Source organism: Chrysemys picta, chromosome 9 (genome assembly GCF_011386835.1).
Source record: "Chrysemys picta bellii isolate R12L10 chromosome 9, ASM1138683v2, whole genome shotgun sequence".
NCBI lineage: Eukaryota > Metazoa > Chordata > Testudines > Emydidae > Chrysemys > Chrysemys picta.
In genome coordinates this window covers 90279221-90305116 of record NC_088799.1, presented here as the reverse complement: position 1 = coordinate 90305116, position 25896 = coordinate 90279221, and the positions used below count along the sequence as shown (strand labels likewise).

Below are 25896 nucleotides of genomic sequence, written 5' to 3'. Positions count from 1 at the left end.
AGAAATGGAAAGGGAGGTGGATATTTTTTGCTGTTTTTAAAATTAAATAGGCAGCTAGTATTGTTTTTAAAATTATTATGAAGAACAGGTTTAAGCTTTCTTGTAATGTGCGTTGTTTGCCTGGACTGCTCAAGCCCTGAATGCTTGTGTAGGAGGAATTCTTTGAGTTGGCTTCTTAAATATCTTCATGCTGTTTCAGTCTGATATTCCTTGATGAAACATAGGAGCCTTGACTTATAACAGGCTTATTCAAAGTGATACAAGCTACGAAGGTGAGATCCTGGAAGAATGTTGCCATTTTCATAATGTAATAAAATACTGTAATGATAAATAATAATGTGTAATAAGCATGTCATAAAAACAAATGTTATATTTCCAAGATCACTGCTTTTGTAATTTATACTCGGGTAAAGAAGAAAATACCTAGAAATATTCATCTTTAGGAGGGGGTTTACGAGACTTGACATTTTATTGAAAGGGGTTCACAGGTTGTTAAAGTTTGGGAACCACTGATCTAGAGCATATGAAATGTCCAATAGTCACTTCAAGCATTATTCTATGTTGTGCTGTTATATGTATTTATTGGTTTTGAGTGATTCTGTAATTTGAGTAAAAACAACGGAGTCCGGTGGCATATTTGTTTGGGCATAAGCTTTCGTGGGTAAAAACCCCACTTCTTCAGATGTCACTCGATGCAGATGAGGAACTGAGGCACAACGTAGACTGTGACTTTCCTAAGGTCAAATAGGAATTTGTGGCTCAATGAGAAATTGAATCCCAGTGTATGGAATCATGAACTGTCCATAAGAACATCATTCTATTCTTTGCATTGCTTCCTGATGAGTTTATCCTGAATGTTAAGTGTGAAAGTCTCCTTAAGAATTGTGAGCTTTGTTTTTAAAAAAGGAAAGAAAAGAGAGCTGATATAAAACTGTTCCTAATTTCTTTCTAAGTCTCTGTAAGTGTAAATTCAGATCAGATAATTTGCTTTTCTCTGTCTGGATTGCCATTTATAACAAATTCTGAATTAAACCCTACCCTTTGGCACTGTATGTGGGATTACATTTTACTGGGTTGTTTGGTCAGTGCTAACTTTTATATTACAGGTATCTGCTGCTACATTTAAGGAAAGTTTGACTAAAGATATGTTTTAACTTCTTAACACTGAAGTGATCTACATTTCAGTCTCTTCTCTCAACTTAGTTTAGCTCAAGTGAGAACGGCCACATTGCAAAATAGCACTCAAGTTGGTGTATCCACTCCTCGCACTGTACTCACTTGTGTGTGATGCCAAGACTTCTGGAGGCACATCCCATGGTCCTTAGCGCTGTAGTAAAATTAACCTTTCTAAATTATTTCCCAAGTAAATTGTGGGCGAACTTTTGTCTTTTTTTTGGGCACATGGAGAGGGAAGGCATTGGAGCTCTATTGGCAGTTGAGTAGTGCTAGCCTGTGGTTGTGTTAACTAACATCTGATGAGTTGTACATTCTCAAGGTTTAGCTTATGCCTTGTCACAGGCCAGCCAATTTGAGTTAAAAGTAGTGCTACCCTCAGTTTCTTTCGTGTAAGGGACTGGAGTTAGTGGCAAGTTATAATTTGAGTTACTGTATATACTCGCTCATAAGTCGAATATTTCTGGTAAAAAAAGTGAAGCTTCAAAGAGCAAGGGTCAGCTTATAAACGGGTCTACACCAAAATTTGATGATTTTAAGCTCTATGAAATTATTGAATTGAATAGCTAATACATTGTTGTTTTGTTTACCTGGAGCGTCCGCAGGCATTGAGCCCCTCAGCTCCTAGTGGCCGCGGTTCGCCGTTCCCAGCCGATGGGAGCTGTGGGAAGTGGCAGCCAGCACGTCCCTCGGCCCGCACTGCTTCCTGCAGTTCCCGTTGGTTGGGAACGGCAAACCGTGACCACTGGGAGCTGAGGGACTCCATGCCTGCGGATGCCCCAGGTAAACAAAACGTCCCGACCCGCCAGCGGCTTAACCCGACTTGCCGGGAGCCAAAGTTTGCTGACCCATTTATTGATGTTAATACAGCAGCCTTTTAAAGTTGCGAAGGCTTTGTTTAGTGCACTAGATTGGTTTGTAATGAATACTAAAAGAGCAATGCTGCAGATCTGCATGACATTTAACCCATGCCTTTCACAAAATGCTACACCTTATAAGCCAGACAGAAAAATACAATGAATGATAGTACTATAGCACTGGTGTCAGTCCGCTACTGTGTAATTTGATCTCTTCATGCATTTCTACCAATGGACCTCGTAAGTCTCAAGCCAATATGAAAATATAACGTGCAGAATCGTTGGAATCTCTAATAAAATTTAAATAGCCTGTTATCGCCACAAACATGCCAAAGAACAATAATTTGACAGCGATAAAGCTGGTGACATTCCTGTATAAAGTCCGACAAAATCTATAACTATAATAATCTATTTTCATACTAGTAATTAAAATGAACAATGGTGAAATCAAAATAAAACAGTCTGCTTATCATGCATCGTTCAAACTTTGTTGAATATGCAGAAGCAAACAATAATTGCACCGCTGCTCGTGAATTCTGTATCAATGAGAAGCAAGTAAGAGAACGGCGAAAAAATAAAACACTAAAAGACATGCCAAGAAGCAAGAAAAAATGTCCAACGAGGTGTGCTTCATTTCCTGAGCTGGAGAAAGATCTCAATAACTGGGTTGTTGAATGTTGACAAAATGGGTACAATGTCACTAGAATTAGAATTCGTCTGCGTGCTCTGCAAACGTCGAGTCAGTAAAGCCGTCAACGGTCGCATCAGCGGGTTTGTACTTGCTTCATGAACCATCATGGTCTCTGTCTTCGTCAGCAAACAAAGATAGTGCAAAAGCTGTCGAGAGATCTGGAAGAAAAAATCTAATCTTTCCAAAGGTTTATTATAAAATATCGAAAGGAATATGCACTTGAGCTGTCACAAATAAGAAATATGGACAAAACACCAATGACATTCGATCTCCCGAGCAACAGAACGGTAACCGGTGTTGGTGAAAAAAACAGTCTTAATTAAAACCGCTGGCCGTGGAAAAAATCCATTTTACAGTGTTTTTATAATGTTTGGCAAATGGATCAAAGCTCCCTCCTTGTTGTTCTTTTTTTAAAAGAAAAAACCTTGCCTAAAAACAAGAAATTTCATGCTGGTGTCATCCTATGTGCAATCGAAAAGGGATGGATGGATGAAAGTGTGACTATTGAATGGCTGGAGAAAGTGTGGAATAAGAGACCAGGAGCACTTTTCAAGAAACCTGCTGTGCTTGTTTAGGACATATTCAGGGCACACAAGACAGATGAGGTGAAAAATGTGGCCAAAAAAATGAAAACTACTTTGGCTGTAATACCTGCAGGCTTAACTTCAGTTCTACAACTGCTTGATGTCTGCCTGAACAAACTCTTTAAAGACAGGCTACGCAAAATGTGGTTTGTATGGATGTGGTCAGGCATGGCGAAGTTGACAAAAGGCGGGAATCTTATGAAGCCCGAAATCAATCTGGTTGCCCAATGGATCAAGGATGCGTGGGTGTCCATTCCCTCGGAAATTATAGAAAAATCATTTCGGAAATGCTGTATAAGCAATGCACTCGACAGGTCAGAAGATGATGCCATATTTGATGATGACACAACAGAGGCTGATGATAAGGAATCAGTCTGAAGACAACACTGCCGACATCTACAATGACATTGCAGGTGCAGCTGTGACTGAAGCAGAGTTTAATGAACTGTTTTTGGTGGATCAGAGACTGATTAGGACTTTGAAGGATTTAAAGACTTTTTAAAGTCTTGTATTGTTCTGAAGTACTTGTTTTAAATATCCATTTACTGATTTTAAATATTGACTAATTTTGAAGGTGAATACATATTTGTTATAAAAATAGGTTTTTTGTTAGATTACATTAAAATAATTCTAGTAAAACTTTTGAGTGTTTCTTGTGACGCCAACTTTTAAAATATAGCAGGGGTCGTAAAACTTTGGCTCCTGGCCCATTAGGGTAAGCCGCTGGTGGGTCGGAACATTTTGTTTACTTGGAGCATCTGCAGGCACAGAACTCCTCCCCTCCCAGTGGCCGCGGTTTGCCGTTCCCAACCAGTGGGAAGTGGTGCCACTTCTCGCCGCTCCTGTTGGTTGGGAACGGCAAACCGTGGCCCCCGGGAGCTGAGGGGCTCCGTGCCTGCGAACGCTCCAGGTAAGCAAAACGTCCAGGCCCGCTAGCGGCTTACCCTAACGGGCCAGGAGCCAAAGTTTGACGATCTCTGAAATATAGGGTCAGCTTATGAAAGGGTCATGCAGTTTTTGCTATTTTTACCTATCCGTCTTGGGGGGTCGGCTTATAAACGAATGTGCTAATGAACGAGTATATACGGTAACTTTGAATTGAAGTAGAGCTCCAATTGTGGATAGAGTTAGAAGCTTAATTTAGTCCTTGCTTTTGTACCATCTCAGGTGTTTGTGATCCTCAGCTGATGCATTGTAAATTACTGATATAATTAAATGACTGACTAATGTCACTGGAGACCTCTTCTCCCCCCCAGCCCCACCCCACTTTAATGAATCATAATGGTACTACACTTCTTGTTTGTTAAATCTTTAATGGTAGGTTATAGTCAAAGTCCTTCACTTTCAGCTTTTACTGATTTTTTTTTTCCTTTTTTTTTTAAATTATTTACCAGAAATTTTCCAGGTTTTACAAAACCTATTAATTTTTTTTTACCATTTTTTGACGACTCCAATCAGAATACTGATTAAGAAAATCCAATATATTAGGTAGGTGTGTTTATGTTAATAATAAAGTAGTCTAAGGGTATGTCTACTCTGCCCGCCGGATCAGCAGGCAGCGATCGATCCAGTAGGGATCGATTTATTGCGTCTAGTCTAGATGCGATAAATCAACCCCAAGCCCTCTCCCATTGACTCCTGTACTCCAGCACCGCGAGAGGCGCAGGCAGAGTCGACGCGGGAGTGGCAGCAGTTGACTCACTGCAGTGAAGACACCACGGTAAGTCGATCTAAGTACGTCGACTTCAGCTACGTTATTGACGTAGCTGAAGTTGTGTAACGTAGATCGATTCTTTCCCCCTCTCCCCACCCCCCCTGTGTAGACCAGGGCTCGGTGTAAATGCAAGGCTGCCTGTTAAAAGAAGGCAATGTAGTGGAAGATACAAACACACACGTATATACATATGTGTATGTCAGTGCTCAAGTCCTAAAAAGAAACGTTCCGGAACTCCACAGATCTATCTCCCCACTCTGGAAGGAAAGATGGCAGCTTGGTGACCTGGGCTGCTCAAGTCACCAAGTTGCCATCTTTCCTTCCAGAGTGGAAAGCCAGATCAGAAGTACTTTTTATTGCTTTATTTTCTGTCCTCCCATCCCCTAATATTTACCCAGAACACTGACGTAAATTTTTTGCACTGATTTTCACCCATTTTTAAAATTTTTGTAATAAACACTGATAAGTTTCCAGGAAATTATAAACAAAATAGAAACTGAAAACAAAGAGCTTTGGTTACAGTATGGCGATACATCACTGTGGGAGATGCTATAGCTGTAAAAAATTGTAATTTAAATCTTTTTGCAGTTATTTTTGGAACTGCCTACCAAGTTTAGCAAGGTCATGATATAGTTGCCCTTGACATTTTTGTATCCAAGGAGAGTCCAGAGTGATTCCAAATAAATGTGTTTTTTAATTTCACACAAGATGCAGGAACTTTTTTGGTGTATTTGAACTGTTTGTATAGAGTTTTGGCACATGTAAGCAAAATATGCTACAGTATGTTTTTAACAATGTATTATAAAGTTTATTGTAAAGAAATAACTAGGTCAACCTCTGGATGACCTGTCTTCTAGAGTTTCTTTAGTTAGCTTTAGGCTAGAGCTCCACCTTGTGATCTTCCAGCATGATACATTTTCTTTTAAAAGTTAATAAGTTAATTATGTTTCAGTAAAAATCATGGTCTTCCGAAATTCATGGATAAACTCATAAGTCAACTTAATTTGCCAACAAACGCTGAAAGCTGTATGAAATATATAAATAGAGAAAATTAAAATGCTTAAGTACTAAACATATGAAATATAGTTACAGTTTCATGATAATTAGAAATATATTTTGACCTTAGCAGATGCATATACCAGTACCAGGTGCCAAAGGTCTGGCTTTAAATCGGTGCTTACTGTGTATAATTCAATTTTTTGCTGGTTGGAATGGCATCTGCAAAATAGACTCTTTTTGCTGCCTTCTCTGAATTGACTACATCAGAGTATAATATTTTTGTGTTTAAAAAGTAAATTAAAAAGGACCTAATAAGATACTTATATAACAAAAGCATATGTCTGCCCTTTTACTATTTATGGTCCTAATCCTTCTCATAACCTCAGCACCCCTTTGCTGGGATTAATGTTGTAAACTCCTGTGTCATCCTACTGATATGTAGAGCATTTTGCATACTGATGGTACTATGTAAATAATTTATTGATATCTCATATGCTGAGAAAGTTGCTGCCCAATTGCTAGACCCTCTTCTCTTCTGTTTTTCTCCCCTCCCAAAAACATAATCTCAAAACACTTCTATTTTTGTAACACAGACTCTTGATCTCCAGGAGACAGGTTCATATCCCTCTTTTGTTCTATAATTAGAAGGTAGAAATTCAACACTTCGGGAAAAATCATCTGGTTTTCTTTCTTGTTGTCTGTGCTAGGAATTGAAACTTACAGAGAGTGTCGCAAAACTCCAGATATCTAGTTTTAATAGATGGTCTTTAATTTCAGAATGAGAGATGCACCAAATATATAATTTAAATTCTGTGTTGAGATTATTTTTGAATAATTTATACATTCCTTTACTCAGTTTGTGATAATTATATTCTTTAAAAGTTTTTGTGGTTGCCGACCCTTGTGCTAGAGGATGATACAAATATTTTTCCCAGTAGGGGTTTCATACATGTTCGCTTAACAGCAGACTAATGTTGAGACTTTGGCACCTTGGGCTGTTTTATAAATTCTGGATAGGACTGTACTGTGGTGATTTCAGATTAGGACTGAGCATTTGACTGTTGCAAAAATAATTGATCAATTGATGGGTCAAATATTATAAAATGTAAAAATGGTCAAATATTTTGAAGCAGGAGTCCCTGGCCATCTTGGTTAATAATGATTGATGGATCTATTCTTCGTAATTTATCTCATTCTTTTTTAATCCCAGTGATACTTTTGGCCTTCACAACCTCCCCTGGCAATGAATTCCATAGGCTGACTATGCGTTGTTTGAAGAAGTACTTCTGTTTTAAATCTGTTGCCTGTTAATTTCATTGGGTGGCCTCTAGTTGTGTTACGTGAAGGGGTGAATAACACTTCCTTATTCACTTTCTCCACACCATTTATAATTTTGTAGACCTCTGTCATATCCACCCTTTAGTCATTTCTTTTGTAAACTGAATAGTCCGTCTTTTTGATCTCTCCTCATATGGAAGCTGTTCCATACCCCTAATCATTTTTGTTGCTCTTCTTTGTATTTTTTCCAAATCTAATATATCTTTTGTAAGATAGGGCGACCAGAACTGCATGAGCATACCATACATTTATATAGTGTTATTACAATATTTTCGGTCTCATTATCTATCACTTTCCTGATGGTTCCTAATGTTAGCATTTTTTTGACTGCCGCTGCACATTGAGCAGATGTTTTCAGATCTCTAAGGTGCCACAAGTACTCCTGTTCTTTTTGCGGATACACACTAACACGGCTGCTACTCTGAAACCTGTCTTGAGTGTTAACAGCTAAATTAGACCCCATTATTTTTTTTGTGTATAGTTGGGATTGTTTTCCAATATGCATTATTATTTGGCGACAAGCGAGCTGATTTTCAGTGGCAGTCACGCTGCCTGGATCCTGGCCACTGGTCCCGGGAGCTCTGCATTTTAATATAATTTTAAATGAAGCTTCTTAAACATTTTAAAAACGCAACAGAGGGTCCTGTGGCACATTTGAGACTAACAGAAGTATTGGGAGCATAAGCTTTCGTGGGTAAGAACCTCACTTCTTCAGATGCAAGTAATGGAAATCTCCAGAGGCAGGTATAAATCAATGTGGAGATAACGAGGTTAGTTCAATCAGGGAGGGTGAGATGCTCTGCTAGCAGTTGAGGTGTGAACACCAAGGGAGGAGAAACTGCTTCTGTAGTTGGATAGCCATTCACAGTCTTCGTTTAATCCTGATCTGATGGTGTCAAATTTGCAAATGAACTGGAGCTCAGCAGTTTCTCTTTGGAGTCTGGTCCTGAATTTTTTTTGCTGTAAGATGGCTACCTTTACATCTGCTATTGTGTGGCCAGGGAGGTTGAAGTGTTCTCCTACAGGTATTTGTATATTGCCATTCCTGATATCTGACTTGTGTCCATTTATCCTCTTGCGTACGCAGAATTGCCTCTACCCTTGTAGTTCCAGGACTAGCTGCTCCAAGAAGCAATCATTAATGATTTCTAGACATTTTACTTCTGCATCCTGTCTTGAGGTGACATTTATCTCCTATCCTGAGGAAAAAATTCATTGTATTTTTAAACAGCAATATATTGGGCTGGGTGGTGATGCTCAGTGGTGTACTGGAATAAGTAAAATGCTAGCTGTGGAATTATTACCATTAAGTTAATGACACCTTCATTGTGAATATTGCTCCATCCCTCAGATACTAGACCAGGGGTGGGCAAACTTTTTGGCCTGAGGGCCACATCGCGGTATGAAAATTGTATGGCAGGCCATGAATGCTCACGAAATTGGGGGTGGGGGTGAGGGTTCTGGAGTGGGGCCAGAAATGAGGAGTTCAGGGTGCGGGAGGGGGCTCCGGGTTGGGGTATGGGGTGGGGTGAGGACTCTGAGGTGAGGGGTTTTGGGTGCAGGAGGGGGCTCCAGGCTGGGACCGAGGGGGTTGGAGGGTGGGAGGGGGATTAGGAATGGGGCAGGCTGTTGGGGTACAAGAGGGGGTGAGGCTCTGGGGTGGGGCTGGGAATGGGGGCCTTGGGGCACAAGGGGGGGCTCTGGGCTGGGATTGAGAGTTCGGAGGGCAGGAGGGGGATCAGGGCTATGGCAGGGGATTGGGTGGGGGGCTCAGGGGTGCAGGCTCCGGGCGGCGCTTATTGTAAGCAGCTCCCAGAAGCATGTCCCTCCTCTGGCTCCAAGGCACAGCCAGGTGGCTCTGTACGCTGCCCCGTCCCTAGGCGCCGTCCTTGCAGCTCCCTTGGCCAGGAACTGCCTGCGGATGGGGCGACGTGCAGAGCTGCCTGGCCACGCCTCCGTGTACTACGTAGGCGCCGCAGAGGGGTCATGCCAGCTGCTTTCCAGGAGCTGCGCGGAGCGGGGCAAGCCCCCGATCCTGTTCTCTGGTTGGAGCACTGGCAAACCCTGACCCCGCTACCCGGCGGGAGCTGAGGGACTGATTAAATTGTCTGACGGGTCAGATATGGCCTGCGGGCCATCGTTTGCCTGCCCCTATACTAGACACATGAGGAGCTTCTGCAATAAGGACACCAACTGTCTTTTTCACATTGTCTGCTTTAGAATTCAGAAGACTACCTGGAAGCCATGAAAATTTCAGCCTGAACAGTTGAAGTTTAGCTAAATTTTAAGCATATAAGATCTTATAATGGGAAGTAACTATAGGTGGTGTTTCCAGCTCTGTCCATAATAGTTCACAGTTGCACTAGATGGCAGTACTTTTTATTTTTTTGTCCAGTATGAGTTTTCTTGCTAGCATTCTAGATGGACCAATAAACTGCTGTAGCAATTCTTATGCTTCTGTTTGTAACGAGGATAATATCTATATTGAGGAGCTGTTGAGAATTAATCGGATACAGCTTGTTAAAATGCTTTCAGTATAAAAATTGATGTTAATTTGGCATATTAAACACACTGAAGAGTAGACAAGCAGAAAAGCCAATATCTCTTAGACCCCCTTCTTGTGTATTTTTAACATGTACTATGTGTGGCATGTAGTATACACATGCTGCATGCCCCACTAGCACTGGTATAAATAAATACCGTGCAGACAGGCACTGCTTGGACGAATAGTGTAAAGACACATCAGAAGTTTAGGGTATGCACCCCAAACGGTTCACAGTGCCTTTTATGTCTACACTTCTGTTTTTAGCAGTTAAGTGTCCCACTGCCTCCCTCCTGCCAAAGCTTTTCCCCTTTCGTGAAAGACTCTGGCAGTGGGGAAAGGCTCTGGCAGAAGGGAGGCAGTGGAGAAAGGGTTTTGGAAGCTCCCTTCTGTCAGAGCTTTTCCCCGCTGCCTCCTCCTTGCCAGAGCCTTTCACTGCATTGTGGACACTGCCTGCTTTTTTCACTGTGGTATGTAGCTACTGCCAATGTAGACAAGGCCTTAGTTCAAAGAAGAAATTGAGGTTTTGTTCTTTAGATTAGTCTTCTAAAATGATCTAGACTAATAAGGAATGCATGCATATTCTCCTTGACGCTTCACCTTCTAAAATGAGATTTTTCTATATATTATTTACCATGTTTTGCTGTATGTTTTTTTTAATATTGTGATGCTGTTGCAGGAGTTTGGGGAGAGATTTTGGCGGGGAAACAGCACTTATAAAATTGGTAATTTAAAAGGAGAAAAATAAACTTCTGATCTTCTGAAATATATGTCAAAAGGCTGATATATACAGTACAAGACATTAACGACAGTAACATTTTTGCGCTTTTCATTAAGAGTAAAGATTGACCTGGTTGTTGTTTTTTTTTAATAGGAATTGTCTTTTGTGAAAGGAAGAAAACGTGCTTGCCCACCGTAAACTGTTTTTGAACATATTTCCAGTACAGTGGTGGTCCAGAAGATGATAAAGAAATGATAGCAGCTCCAGAAATACCAACTGATTTTACTCTCCTTCAGTAAGTAACAGTGCTTAATGCAGCCATAAGAAGGTTATTCTGTCAAGTAGTTAGTGATTTAAATCTAAAGCATTGCTTGAATGGTGTCCTGTGTTTCCAGGGGAGTTAAAATAGCAATCGTATAACTGGTTTAACTTTATTTTTTACTATAGATTTTTAGAATCTTTAATGAGCGTTTTGCTAGTAGGAGAAGCTATTGTCATGGTCACAGAATAGTTTCCATTATAAAAACATTTTTCTGATGCTTATAACTTTCTGAAAAACTTTTCTTTTGGATTAGAAATTTTCTGGACAGAAATATGAGTAATGTCAAGTCGACGTCTTTCTGTTTTTGGAGACAGATGTTGATTGAGGTCTTTTTTGAAGGGCTAGGGTTGCTTAATCCTTAACCGAGAGTTGCTTTTTTGCCAAATGTTTGTTCGTTATATATATGTATATGTGTGTGTTTTTGATAAACTTTAAATGATATCACTTCTCAGATACCTGTGATATCTTCCTACTGGTTTTCCAGTCATCCATAATCTTCCAGGATAGACAAAATCTGGGTTCCTAATGTGGGTTGTTTTTGTTTTTTAAATAGTGGAGGAAAAGCAAAATGTATCTCATAGGTACAGACAGAAACCTTTTAGGCCTTCTTTATACATAATCAATTTTTTCCTTTGTAATTCACTTTTAAGAAATTCTAAAAACCCTTCTTTGAGTCATGACTTCAGCTGAAAAGTACCTAAAATTTGATCTCTACTTGTAATTATTAATGAAGAGTACCAACTTTCTTCGGGTTGGTTGGGAACATTAAAAAAGGACTGGGGGTGGGAGGAGAGATGATGTGATTGGAAAAAATAGATTTAGAGCATAATCAGTAGTATCTAAGACTTTTTAAAATATATTTATTAGCAGAGTCTAATAGATTTCTAAGGTTAACTTTCTGTTAAATCTGTTACTAAGCATAGTCACTTAACCCTATTACTCCCTACCCTTCTCTTTTCCTGTCTTCACTCTCCAAGAAAATTAAATACACACAACTGTTAAATCAAGAAACAATTTCTCCAAATTGTGTGCGTGTCCACAAATTGGATTTGGATTTGTGAGATTTATTTGCTGCTTCACAATGTATTTTCTGAAAGGTTTTTAAATTAAAACTTGTGTGTGATGTGTTGCGTTTATGTAAGACGTAGGTTTTGTCTATTGTTTTTCCTGAAAAGACTGTAGGGACTTCTGGAGAACTAGTGAGATCATGACAACAGAAGTACTAAGGATGTAAAACTTAACAGTTGAAAAAGGAGGAATTCTTAGGCCTTATTTACAAGAAATAGTTGCACCAGTTTAAGTTAAGATGGTTTCATCTGGGGCAAAAATCTGTATGGGCATCTTTTATTTTAAGAGTATCTTATTTTGGTTTAGTTTAAATTGATTCCTAATCAGCTTATAGCAAATTGAAATAAATGTGGTTTAACCAAAATAGATTTGTATACAATGCCTTTTTCATTAGTTTAATTAAATCTGTTTAAAGACATACCTTAAGTTAAACTGGTACAGCTTGCTTGTGTAGACCAGCCTTTAGTCGTATGTTTAGAATTTGGGTTTTCACACCTATTAAACTCTCACATGCCAAGTTTTGGGCTGAAAGGTTTTTTATTAAAGACTTACCAGCCTGTTCTCTTTAATGGTTGGGGACAATTCCAATCCATATCTGAGTCCTCCTCTACAAAACAGGAACAACAAAATGTTGACATACCTGATCATTCTAAAGTTTAAAAAATAAACAACCAAGCTTGAAAATGTGTTTTGCAACTGTAGGGGCTCTCAACTTTCTGGCATCCTTAATATATTACAAAGAAGGAAGTACAGACACTTTTTCCCTCTGCGGATCACATTTAAGGTTGCATAGTTTAAAAGCATGTCAGCAAATGCAAATGTTATAGGTTCTATGGCAACTGTCATTTGCATACAATGCATAGTCTGTATAATTTAGGATATACATGTAATAATGTTTAATAACAAAATTTAACAAGAAATGCAAAAATACTAATTTTATGTTGGTGAAATTTAGCCAAGTTAATATTGCTGTAGGAACAGGTGGCCTTTTTGTTTCCTCACTCTTATATTTATATTAGGGCTGTCGATTAATCGCAGTTAACTCACACAATTAACTCAAAAAATTAACTGTGATTAAAAAAATTAATCACGATTATTCGCACTGTTAAACAATAGAATACCAATTGAAATTTATCAAATATTTTTGGATGTTTTTCTATATTTTCAAATATATTGATTTCTATTACTGCACGGAATACAAAGTGTACAGTGCTCACTTTATATTATTTTTTATTATAAATACTTGCACTGTAAAAATGATAAAAGAAATAGTATTTTTCAATTCCTCATACAAGTACTGTAGTGCAATCTCTTGTGAAAGTGTAATTTACAAATGTATATATTTTTTGTTACATAACTGCACTCAAAAACAAAACAACGTAAAACAATGTAGAGCTTACAAGTCCACTCAGTCCTACTTCTTGTTCAGCCAATCGCAAAGACAAACAAGTTTGTTTCCATTTACGGGAGATACTGCTGCCTGCTTCTTATTTACAACGTCACCTGAAAGTGAAAACACCGATCACATGGCACTTTTGTAGCCAACATTGCAAGGTATTTACGTGACAGATATGCTAAACATTCAGATGCTCCTTCATGCTTCAACCACCATTCTTGAGGACATGCTTCCATGCTGATGATGATCATTAAAAAAAATAGTGTGCTAATTAAATTTGTGACTGAACTCCTTGGGGGAGAATTGTATGTCTCCTGTTCTGTTTTATCCGCATTCTGCCATATATTTCATGTTATAGCAGTCTCGGAAGATGACCCAGCACGTGTTCATTTTAAGAATACTTTTACAGCAGATTTGAAAAAACACAAAGAAGGTATCAATGTGAGATTTCTAAAAATAGCTACAGCACTCAACTCCAGGTTTAAGAATCTGGAGTGCCTTCCAAAATCTGAGAGGGACAAGGTGTGGAGCATGCTTCTGAAGTCTAAAAAGAGCATTCCGATGTGGAAACTACAGAACCCAAACCACCAAAAAAGAGAGCCAACCGTTTGCTGGTGGCATCTGACTCAGATTATGAAAATGAACATGTGTTGGTCTGCTCTACTTTGGATCATTATTGAGCAGAACGCATCATCAGCATGGACACACGTTCTCTGGAATGGTGATTGAAGCATGAAGGGACATATGAATCTTGAAGTGATTGAAGCATGAAGGGACATGATTAATCATGATTAATTTTTTTAATCAGTTGACAGCCCTAATTTATATTATAGCATTTTATAAAAGTATGGTATGTTAAAGTAAAAGTGTAGTTAGGAATACAAAAATTGCTACACTTGCCAACATTTTCAAAAATTTTGTAGAAAACATGAGTTTTGAACCATAGTAGATATATTCTCTGTCCCTATTCTCTTAATAGATGTGTAACTCCCATTGATGTTTATGTATATTTTCTAATAGCTTACCAGCTTTGGCAGGGAGGAAAGCCTTCAGTTTTGCAGTAGGGTGGCAGATGTTAAGAAAAGGTAGTGAAGTGCAGCATACGGGTCTCACTGAAACATACATGTGACATAGTCTCATGCATATTCATAGTCTGGAAGAAGCTAATAAGCTCCAATTTTATTCGTTGTTTTACCCATTTTTGTCTCCCTTTGCCTCAAGGTGTTATGAATTTTCTTTATATAAGGGGGGGAAAAACACCCTTTGTTCTGTTAAGATGCCTAATTTAATATTTAATTTAATATGAAAATTCTTAAAGTAGTGACACTTTCTTCATCTTAGACATGCTTATAGTATTTCAAAAAGACCAATGTTGAGCTAATTTACCCTTGTAAAACACTTCTAGTTAATTGCAAATATTCTGCAGCATTATGTTCCATTGTATTTCTTTAGGTGTCTAAAAATGAATGGTTCTTCTAAGAGTAGTGTCCCTCTGGGTGCTCCACTTCAGGTGCGCGTGTGCCCCATGTGCCTTTGATCAGAGATTTTCATTATCCGTGTCTGTTCGGCCTCTGCGTACTCTGCTGATATCATTGTACCCATCACTGAGGGTCTATCAGGCTGCATGGCTGAATAGCCTTCAGTTCCTTCTCAACTATCTCAGCCTGTGATGAAGCTCAGCGTATCTGCATTGTGTGTGCCTACGCTACCTGCTGATTTCAGTCTAGCTAGTTATTGGGAAGTTTTTTATTTCTTCCAGGGAGGTCCTTCCTGAGTGGCATACCTGGTTAACGAGGGTTTAAACGCTGCCTCACATGTAGAGAGGCTATTGTGGTCAACGGCAGACACTCTTAAGTATGTTCATTGCCTACAGGAGTTGCACATCCCACAGAATGTAACTTCTGTGTTGCCCTCAAATCCAGGGCAAGGAAGAATTGGGAAATCAAGCTGTAATTATTAATTATGGCACTTTCCCTTCACCCCGCTTTGGAAACAGGTCACAAGAAACCCCCCTGTACACCAGTCTCCAGAGATCTCTAGTACCCCTTCCATCTTGGTGTAACAGTCTCGCAGAATGGGAAAAGCCTTAGAGACTTCAAGAAGAGGTTCCAAGAAGAGGCGCTCCAACTCCAGTCTAGGAATCCACTTTGAAAAGCCCTCACTCTCTGAACAGGTAACAGCCTCAGAATCTAGTCTCAAGGCTCAATCTTGCAGAGGCAGTGGGCTCCTCCGGTACTGTAGCTCTTCTGAAAGTAAGTGAGGCTCTGAGAAAGTGCTGGTACCATCTAGCAGAGATGGTCTGAACAAATAGGTCTCTTCTGGTACCTCTGTTGGGTTCTTCAGTACTGTGTAAGATTAAGCCTCCAACTATGTCAGCACCTTCTGTGAAGTGCTCAAAACCCTTGGTACTGTCCTCCAGGGACAAGCCTACAATACAATCAGTGCATATCACAACCTCACTCGGTGCTGCAATTCCACTCTGCTTGATTTGCAAGACTTTAGGTGCCTAAAGGATTTATTGGTGACTGCTGAACTAGAGTCTCCATTGCTTGCATCTCTTGGTACCGAGAACCACTTGCTGTCTGGATCCTTATACATCTCTTGTACCATCTAATTCACCTCCCTTTTTGGTTAGGGGAAGAAGAGGATGATGATGGAGACCTCCCTTTAGCATCATCAGTCTTTGACCAGGGTTCTCCTAAATACCCACATAGGAAACCCCTTTCATAGAGAGGGAGAACGTCTGGCGACATGGTTCTTGGTGGGATCATCCCTGTATGCTACCCCTTCTCCTCTGTGCTTCTCAGAGGCCATATTGGGATCTTTGGTCAGCTTATCACCAACAGTTCTCCAAGGTTCAGATCCTCTCTCACTGAGATGACAGGGAGACTGAAGCTTCTCCTCCCCAGCACACCACTCAACAGGAGGAAAGGTTTGAGGATCAGGAGGCTAGGACAGAAAGAGAGCCTACCCCTCAGATTGCCATCTCATCCTCATCACCAGATGAGGCAATAATACCTTCTCCTCCATCTATGGCCGATGATTTTTCGACAGTTTCAAGACCTCATTAAACACAGGGCAGATTCCCTCCAGATAACTGCTTGAGAAGGTTAAAGAATCTCAACTCAAGGTGTTGGATGTTTTTCGCTCAGCTGCATCATCCGGAGTTGCCCATCCTATCAAAAAGGCTCTGCAGGAACCTGCAAAAACCGTTTGGCAAACCCTGGCCACAGTAATGATGAATTCAAATTGTAACAGGTGCAGAGAAGAGCTACTAGGATGATACAAGGAATGGAAAATCTACATTATGAGAGGAGACTCAAAGAGCCTAACCAAAAGAAGGCTGAGGGGAGGTATGATTGCTTTCTGTAACTACATCAGAGGGATAAATACACGGATGGGAGAGGAGTTATTTAAGTTAAGCGCCACTGTGGACACAAGAACAAATGGCTATAAACTGGCCATCAACAAATTTAGGCTCAAATTAAATGAAGGTTTCTAACCTTCGGAGGAGTGAAGTTCTGGAACAGCCTTCCAAGGGGAGCAGTGGGGGAAAAATAACCTAATTGGCTCCAAGACTGAGCTTGATATATCATCCCCCCCATGAATTTGATGGAATTGCCTACAATGGCATGTGGCCCATCAGTGATTGCCAGTAGCAAAAATTCCCAACTGCTGGACATGGGGCACTAGCTGGGAGGGCTCTACACAGAATTCTTTCCCAGCTATCTGCTTGGGGGATCTTGTGCACATTCTCAGGGTCTAACTGATCACCATATTTGGGGTCAGGAAGGAATTTTCCCCTGGGTCAGATTGGCTGAGATGCTGGGGTTTTTTTGTCTTCCTCTGCAGCATGGGGCACAGGTCACTTGCAGGTTGAAACTAATGTAAATGGTGAATTCTCTGTAACTTGAAGTCTCCAAAAAATGATTTGAGGACTTCAGTAACTCATCCAGACGTTAGGGGTCTTTTTAAGGAGTTGATGAAGTTAAGTGGCCTGCAACGTGCAGGAGGTCAGATTAGATTATCACAATGGTTCCGTCTAACCTTAAAGTCAGTAGTGACAGACTACCTCCATCATCAGGCAATCATAGTATACCTGTACCTTGATGATTGTCTGCTTGAGGATCAGTCATACTAAGAGGTGTTGACTGTCATGGAAAGGGGACTTTCTCTGTTCTTGGACTTGGGTCTTCAGTTGAATGTTGGAAAATGCACACTGACTCCCATATAGAACATACAATTTATAGGGGCATTCCTGGATTCCTTGGCATCAAGGGCCTTCCTTTCTGTGAACAGGTTCATGATGCATATCAGAACTATTCAAGGGAGCTCTCAGACTTCAGTCAGAAACTGTCATCGACTTCTAGGTCACTTGTAGGCTTGCACTTTCATGACAGAACATGCGAGATTGCACCTCTGCAGTTTCTAGGGCTGTCTCAGGTCAGTATACTTGCCATACAGACACAGCCTAGACAAACAAATGTCAGTTCCTCAATAGGTGAAGCACACGCTAGATCAGTGGAAGGTTCATCACTACATAGGCAAAGGAGATTACTTCCTTCAATCGACGCCATGGTAACCATAACCATGCATGCATCTCTGTTAGGATGGAGGGCCCACCTCAGTGCTCCCATGGTACAGGGTAGATGGTCACCCCAAGAAATCACCAGGGGGTATGAAAGTTCATGGGATTAAAGTCGACCTGTACTGCAGAGGTACAACAGATATTACTGAATAGTAGGAAAATACTTTAACAGTAGAGAATATTTAGTCACTGGTGTGAACTCCAGAAAATTGTTGCTGAATTTGCCTCACTTCTGCTTGTTCTGGATTACCTGCTGCAACTAAAGAAAACAGGACCGTCAGTGCTCTCAAGATTCGTTTGGCCATCTTAACTTTTCATACCACAATTGAGGGGTTTTCACTGTTTGCTCACCCTACAACCATAGGCTTCATGAATGGTCAGGGAAATCCTTTCCCACAGGTAAAAGTCCCCTGGTTGGGGCCATAATTTATTTCTTAAAGCTCACGAAACCTCCTTTTGAACTGATGGCAACCTGCTCCTTACTGAATTTGTCTATGGAGACAGCCTTCTTCGCGGCTATTGCATCAGTCTGCAGAGTAGGAGCAATTGGGGTCTTAATGGCAGATCCTCCGTTCACAGTATTATACAAGGATAAGGTTTCCTTAGTCACACCCCAATTTCTTTTCTCAAGTATCTTCTGAGTTTCATCTGAATCAGATCATTTACCTAACAATTTCTTGCCAAAGCCATGTAATTCCAATCTGGGAACTGCTTTTCATACTCTAGATGTCAGGAGGTTTCTGACTAGATAGTCTAAGAAATTTCCAAAATGATTTAGTGCTGTTTTTTTCATTTGCAAACAGATCTAAAGGTTCTGCTATTTCTACCCAAAGACCAGCAAATTGGATTTCTGCTGTGTAATTTGCTTGTTATATTACAGCCAACATTCCACCTTCTTCTTGTGTGCTGGCTCACTCTATGAGGTCAGAGTCTACATCTATAGCTCTACTTAATAGTGTCTCAGTATCAGAGATCTGCAGAGCTGCTACATTGTATTTGGTACATACCTTCTTTAGATGCTATGCCCTAGTCAGTGCCTGTAGTTCTGATACGGTAATTCTTATCTCCGTTCTGGACTCGATTCCAAAGCTCATTTCTCGTTACGGGGATACTGCTTGGCAGTCATGTGAAGTGGAATGCTCATAGGGACATTACTCAAAGAGAGGGAGAGAGGTTACTCACCCTGTGCAATAACTGTAATTTTCAAGATGTGTTCTACAGGTGTTACACTACCTTCCTTCCTTCTGAGTTTTTTTTCTGAGACTTGGTGGTGGGTGGAGAAGGAACTTGGGGTGGTTCACCCATGCAGCCTACTATAGTCTCGTATTGCATGGGCTTGAGCAGTCACTGGCAACTATAATCTCTGATAGAAGGTGTGTGGGGCACATGTGCACCTGAAGGGAAGCACCCATAGCTAAACACATCTTGAAGAACTAGATACTGCACAGGGTGAATAATCTCTCTCTCTCTCTTCTGAATAATCTTGCCATTTCACAAAACATCAATTTAAGCAAATTTTGCGCAGTTAACAGTCTGAACTTCATACTCTTTAGGCCCTGACTCAGGAAAGCATCACTATTCAGGACAACACTTAAATATGTGCTTATCTTGGTGCCTTGTGTGCAGGCACCTAAGTGCTGTTCTGAATAGGACTGAACTGAATAAGTACCTTCCTATATCAAACCTAAATTAAGAACAAAACAGGGATCAAGAATATTTGAATATTGTGAATATGACATCAATTGTTACTAATATGGCAGAAATGGTTTTATTAGCATCTAGTCTCTGCAGTGGCTTATCGTACAATTAAATTAAAATATATTTGTAGGAATAAGACTATTTTAAAAGCATCTTGTAAACATGTTTTGAGCAAACAGCATGTCAACATTTTCAGTAAAATTAAACACGTTATGTTTTTCTTGGCTGTCCAATTTACATTTTACAAAATTTGAGTTTTGATAAAATACAAAGCTACTTCAAGTATGTTTAATTTTTTTTCAAAGCGGGAGTTAGGTAAAGATAACTAAGTGGTGTGCATAAAGATGTTAGAGCAGGATTCTTACTATCTCTTTATCTATTGTCTAACACAGCTGGTTGAAAAAGCCAGAATATTTTTTGTGAATTTTTTTTGTTGAAAATTCAAAAATTTTCAACCAGCTTCAATGTTCAATAGTTGGATTTCTGTACGGTTTTTTTTAAAAAAAAGAAAAGAAAATTCCGTAGTCATTTGATTTCACAGAAGACACCTTCCTGTGATGTCAGCAGAAGGAACCTTTTATTTACGGTTCTCTAGCATGTTAATTAGTTGTTAAGTCAAAATGGATTTAAAAGGAAAAGCCTAGATTTAAATATTTGTTCATAGTGAGTTGACATAGTCTTATTGAAGATGTATATAATATTGCTACAATTATTTTGACAGTAAGGTTTCTGATGTAGTATGTAAACATTTGTTTGTCATTACAGGGAGTCTGAAACACACTTTTCTTCTGATACAGACTTTGAAGATATTGAAGGAAAAAATCAAAAACAAGGAAAAGGAAAAGTATGTTCGGTTTATCAGGGATATTGAAACACTTGAAATTTTGTGCAGACTGATAAGTGCAAGAATGGTTTTAATGCTGGTTAGGTGCCTGTACCATTGTGGGGAAAACACTGAACTAGGAATATCTAAAATTTCTTTTTCTTTTAAAAAATGCAAAGTAATGAATGTTGGAAAACATAATCCCAACTATACATATACAATGATGGAGTCTAAATTAGCTGTTACCACTCAAGAAAGAGATATTGGGGTCATTGTGGATAGTTCTCTGAAAACATCTACTCAATGTACAGCAGCAGTCAAAAAAGCTAACAGTGTTGGGAATTATTAGGAAAGGGATAGATAATAAGACAGAAAATATCCTATTTTCTCTATATAAATCCATGATACACCAGCATCTTGAATGCTGTGTGCAGATGTGGTCACCCCATCTCAGAAAAGATCTAATGGAATTGGATTAGGTACAGAAAAGGGCATCAAAAATGATTAAGGGGTATGGAATAGCTTCCATATGAGGAGAGATTAAAAAGAGTGGGACTTTTCAGCTTGGAAAAGAGACGATTCGGGGATATGATCAAGGTCTATAAAATCACGAATGGTGTGGAGAAAGTAAGGAAGGAAGGATTATTTACTCCCTCTCATAACATAAAAACTAGGGGTCACCAAATGAAATTAATAAGCAGCAGTTTTAAAACAAACAAAAGGAAGTTTTTATTCACACAACACAGAGTCAACCTGTGGAACTCTTTGCCAGAGGATGCTGTGAAGGCCAGGACTATAACAGGGTTCAGAAAAGAGCTAGATAAGTTCCTGGAGGATAGGTCCATCAGTGGCCAGGATGGGCAGGGATGGTGTTCCTTGCCTTTATTTGCCAGAAGCTGGGAATGGGTGACTGGGGATGGATGACTTGATTACTTGTTCTGTTCATTCTCTGAAGCATCTGACATTGGCCACTTGTCGAAAGACAGGGTACTGGGCTAGATGTACCTTTTGGTCTGACCCATATGGCTGTTCTTATGTTCTTACATTTGAAGTGATTTGAAAGTTGCTCTTGATTTGATTGCAGACCTGTAAAAAAGGGAAAAAAGGCCCAGGAGAAAAGGGGAAAGGTGGAAACGGAGGAGGGAAACCTGCTGGTCCAAACCGGATGAATGGACATCACCAACAGAATGGTGTGGAAAACATGATGCTGTTTGAGGTTGTTAAAATGGGAAAGAGTGCTATGCAGGTAAGATTTGAGTCTCTTTAGGCTTAAAGGGATGCTCAATTTTAAATTTGGCTGCAAATTTAGTAAAAAAATTTTTTTATAAATATTAAACCCACTACAGGTTTTTCCCCAATTTTTAAACAATTTTGTTTAAAGCTCTTTAAACAAATATTCCCCTACAGTGTTTGAAATCCAGATTTTGCATCACTAAGAACCTAAATATGAAATTGACTGACTGAGTTGGTTTTCATTGAGAGAGGAAAACGTAATGTGTAAATCCTGACAAAATAGAAAGACTTTTAATAATATATACTACGCTTGGGCCACAGCTCATAGAGCCGAGAAGCAGTTTCTCAAATATAGGATGTTTTCATTTGTTTACATATGATTTTTAACTTATCCCTTTAAGTAGCTTGAATGACTAAATAACTATAAATATGATCTATATCTATCAGGGGCACATAATAACAATAAAGCTGCAATATAAAGTATGTGGGAGTTACCAGTGCTTGATAAAAAGCTAAAGTAGGGAGGATTAAAACTAAGGGTAACATGGGAATTCTTAAAATGGGCAAGGATAAAATTCCTGGTATTATGTAAAGTTGCTACCGCTAAAGGTCTATCTATTTCTGCCACAAATTAGTGTAGCTTAAATTATCTATTGCAAATCTATATCACATGAGCAGGAGCTGGATTGGATTCTCGCCAGGAAATTTGAGGCTGATTAATACATTTCTTGATCAGGCACTTCTCCACTCCCTTTACTAATAGGATTGCAGAGCCTTTGCACTAAATTCTGTCATTTGGAGGAAGCACAATATTTATATGCTTTTGGTCAGCTGCACACACTTAATGGTCAGTTTTGTGCTTGTATATATTTACATGGTAAAGCAGGCATCCATTTCTTGAAGGAAAGTATTGTAATAGTAAAGGGTGATTCAAAACTTTTACTCGGTGTCAGTAAATTTCAAGGGTTCCATTTGTGTGTTCCTGAGAAGCAGTTGAGAAATACTGTTCACTTTCTCATCAATTTGTTAAAAGCTAATAGAGTTTTTGTTTTTTCTTTCTACCTCTTCCCCCGCCCCATGACACAGTCTGTAGTGGATGACTGGATAGAGTCATACAAACATGACAGAGATATAGCGCTTCTTGACCTCATCAACTTCTTTATTCAGTGTTCAGGCTGCAAAGGTAAGATGTATACTTTTGGAAGCATGTTAAGTTAAAATACTTTCCTAGCTATTCTACATCCCCTTTGTTTAGATAATTGCCTGCCAAATCTCTCTTTAGTAGTCTTCCCTATTATGCTGATGCTGTAGTGAGTACCTTCTCACAATTAGTTAGTCTATACTAGGCAGTAGATCTGCATTCGTTATACTGGTATAGTTAAAATTGTAGAATCCTCCTAGACTGGGTGCAGTTATGCCAGTATAAAAGTGCTTTGTATTAATATAGCTCTTCCGTACAGAAAAGGGAGTAACTACACTGATATAGCTCATTTTATAGCATAATAACTTCATCCACATTAGGGATTTTACCTGTGTAACTATTTTAGTTAGGGGGATGACAATTTTTAACAAAAATAGAAATGCGGGTGAAACTTTTAAGTTCAAATCAGACTTTAGCCAGCCCACGTGGAAAAGACTGTGATTTTATCTTTTTTTTGCCCCTTCATGAATTTCACTATAGTTGAACATTCCAGAAAGACTTTCAGCAATTTTGTTGAAAATGGATTTGAGTTGGACATTACTAAATAGTTTTATCTGTTGCAAACATTTTAACTTTGAAGTCTAATACAGCTTTTTCTTACTTTTTTTGCTTTGAAAGATCTTTGAGTAGTTTCGAGATAGGTGGCCTAGAGAGGCTCCTATGTTATTCCTGTGGGGTGTTTGTGGTGGTTGTTTTTTTGAGCCTTGTGATTCCCCTCCCATCAATCTCGCTCATTGTCTCTATTTTTCTCTTAATTTCTCCCTTTTCAGAAGAAGAGACTCTAGATGGCTCACTCTAGAGTCACTGGGGTAATATTCTAGATGGGGGGGGGGGTGTAAAGTGATGTTCATCAAGCATTTCCTCATCCCTTGAACATGCACATTACCTCCAATACCCCTCTAGTGCAGAGGTTCTCAACCTTTTTCTTTCTGAGCACCCCCCACCCCACATACTCTTAAAAAAAAAAAAAAAACCAAACAAAAAAAAACCCCAAAACCCTCCAGGGCCCAATTAGTGGGGGTGGAGGGGGGAGCCCTTGGGCATAGATGTAGTTTTACTTCTATTGAGGGGGAGGGGAAGGGTCCGGCGGGGCTTGGGCCCAGTTCCTCATGGTGGGACCTGGGGACGGAGCACCATCTCAATCCCCTGACTCACCTCAGCAGGCCACCCAGCCTGTCTGAGTTGTGGGGGGGAGGGGTGCAACCAAAAATTATAACTCAAAGTGGGGACTCAACTCAAAAAGTTGAGAACCGCTGTTCTTCTTCGAGTGATTGTTCACGTCCATTACACATTAGGTGTGCGCGCGCCGCGTGCACGGACGTCGGAAACTTTTTCCCTTAGCGGCTCCCGTCGGGCCAGCAGGGCCCCCCCCTCCCGCCAGAGCGGCGCCCCGCTCTAGGGTATATATATCCCTGCAGGCCCGATCCCCTCAGTTCCTTCTTACCGTCCGTGGCGGCGTTGGAACAACTCTGTCTCTCGTCTGAGAGTGTCCCTTAGCATAGTCATTAGTGTTATCTTCACAGTTATCAGTTCTTTAGTTGTTAGTGTTAAGCTTAGTAGTTAACACTTCTTTAGAAGTACTTAAGTTCTTGTAGTAGGTGTTTGGTCGGCACCGGCCCTGGGTGGCGGGGCATGCCACACGCCCAAGGCTTCAAGGCTTGTGCCACGTGCCGTAAGCCTACGCCATTGAGCGACCCTCACGACTCATGTCTCCGTGGCCTGGGGGAAACGCACCAAAAAGAGCACTGCAAGATCTGTAAGGCCTTTAAGCCCAGGACTAAAAAAGAAAGAGACTTTCGCCTTAAGCAGCTGCTCATGGAGACAGCGTTACAGTCCTCCACTTCGATGGCACCGTCTGCCGCGGTCCGGGACCTGGCGCCGGCGGGATACCCGAAGCCCACGGCACTGATTCAGCGAGGACACTTACGGCACCAGTCGTCTTCGCCGCCCAAATCGAAGGGCCAACCCAAGGCCCAAGGACGCTCCCCGCATAAGGGGGTAGCGCCAGCGAAGACCTCAAGTGCGCCTAAGGCCATTACGGCCCCGGCACAGGTCCCGGTGTCAGTGGCTCCGGCGCCGAAAGGCCCGTCAAGCCCCGGGATAGGCGCGTCGAGTGAGGAGGAAGGGCTGGAGGAGCTCTTGGAACAGCCTTCCACTCCGGACACATTTGAGGCAGCAAAGGACCTCATTGAATTGTCTATTGAGGGCCCTCCACAAACTAAGGACGCTCCGCCGAGACTGCCATCCAGAGGCAAGTCAGCGATGGTGCGCCCATCACGGTCGCCTTCACAGCACCGGTCCCGGTCCAGTTCCGCCTCGGTGGACTCCTGGCTGCCCTCCGTGCAGAAAGCGCCACAGCCGTCGGGCCTCAATAAGCGGACGGCACCGACCCAGCAGCCATACTCGAGTCGGCACCGGGACGCGTCGGTTACACGATCCCCGAGACCGACCACCCTTAGTCGTTCCCGGTCCCTTGGTCACCGGTATCGATCCAGGTCCAGATCGGCGAGACGCTACTCCAGGTCCTGGTTGCGGAGACACTGCTCTCCAACCCCGGACCGGCACCGTCCCACGGCACCGCCGTGGCCTTCAAGATCACCGTCCGTGGTGTCGGAGACTGACTCGGGCTGGTACGGCGGGTATGCCCACAGGACACAGGCCAGTAGAGACTACGAAGCCTCTTGTCATCCTCAATGGGGCCAGCCATTCTGGACACCCTGGGCCTACCACCAGCAAGGCCCCCCATCCAGGGCCTCGAGATCTGGGCCATCACGGTACCGGTCCTGCTCTCCGCAGTACCGCCCGCCCTCTCGCAAGGAGGCAACGATCTCCAGACTGCAGGAGCATGAAGGAGTGGACTCTGCACCGAGCACGATACCGTCTCAGTCCCACAGCGTGGGACAGGCCCCAGAGGAGCAATCAATCGATGACGGGTTGCAGGAAGGCGA

General features: G+C 41.0%; 1 protein-coding gene across 4 annotated transcripts in view; it reads left to right on the top strand.

The window, feature by feature from the left end:
• STAG2 (STAG2 cohesin complex component) overlaps window positions 1-25896 on the top strand; it is a 167629-nt gene that overhangs the window by 50284 nt on the left and 91449 nt on the right. For 3 of the 4 annotated variants that reach the window (XM_065556624.1, XM_065556627.1, XM_065556625.1), the window contains 4 exons: window positions 10773-10914; window positions 20457-20535; window positions 21599-21760; window positions 22834-22930. In XM_065556624.1, coding sequence (XP_065412696.1) covers window positions 10871-10914; window positions 20457-20535; window positions 21599-21760; window positions 22834-22930 — 382 coding nt within the window. In that variant the 5' untranslated portion in view covers window positions 10773-10870. Of the gene's footprint in view, window positions 1-8261; window positions 8537-10772; window positions 10915-20456; window positions 20536-21598; window positions 21761-22833; window positions 22931-25896 lie in introns of those variants that run through there. The other variant, XM_065556626.1, reaches the window with a different exon arrangement.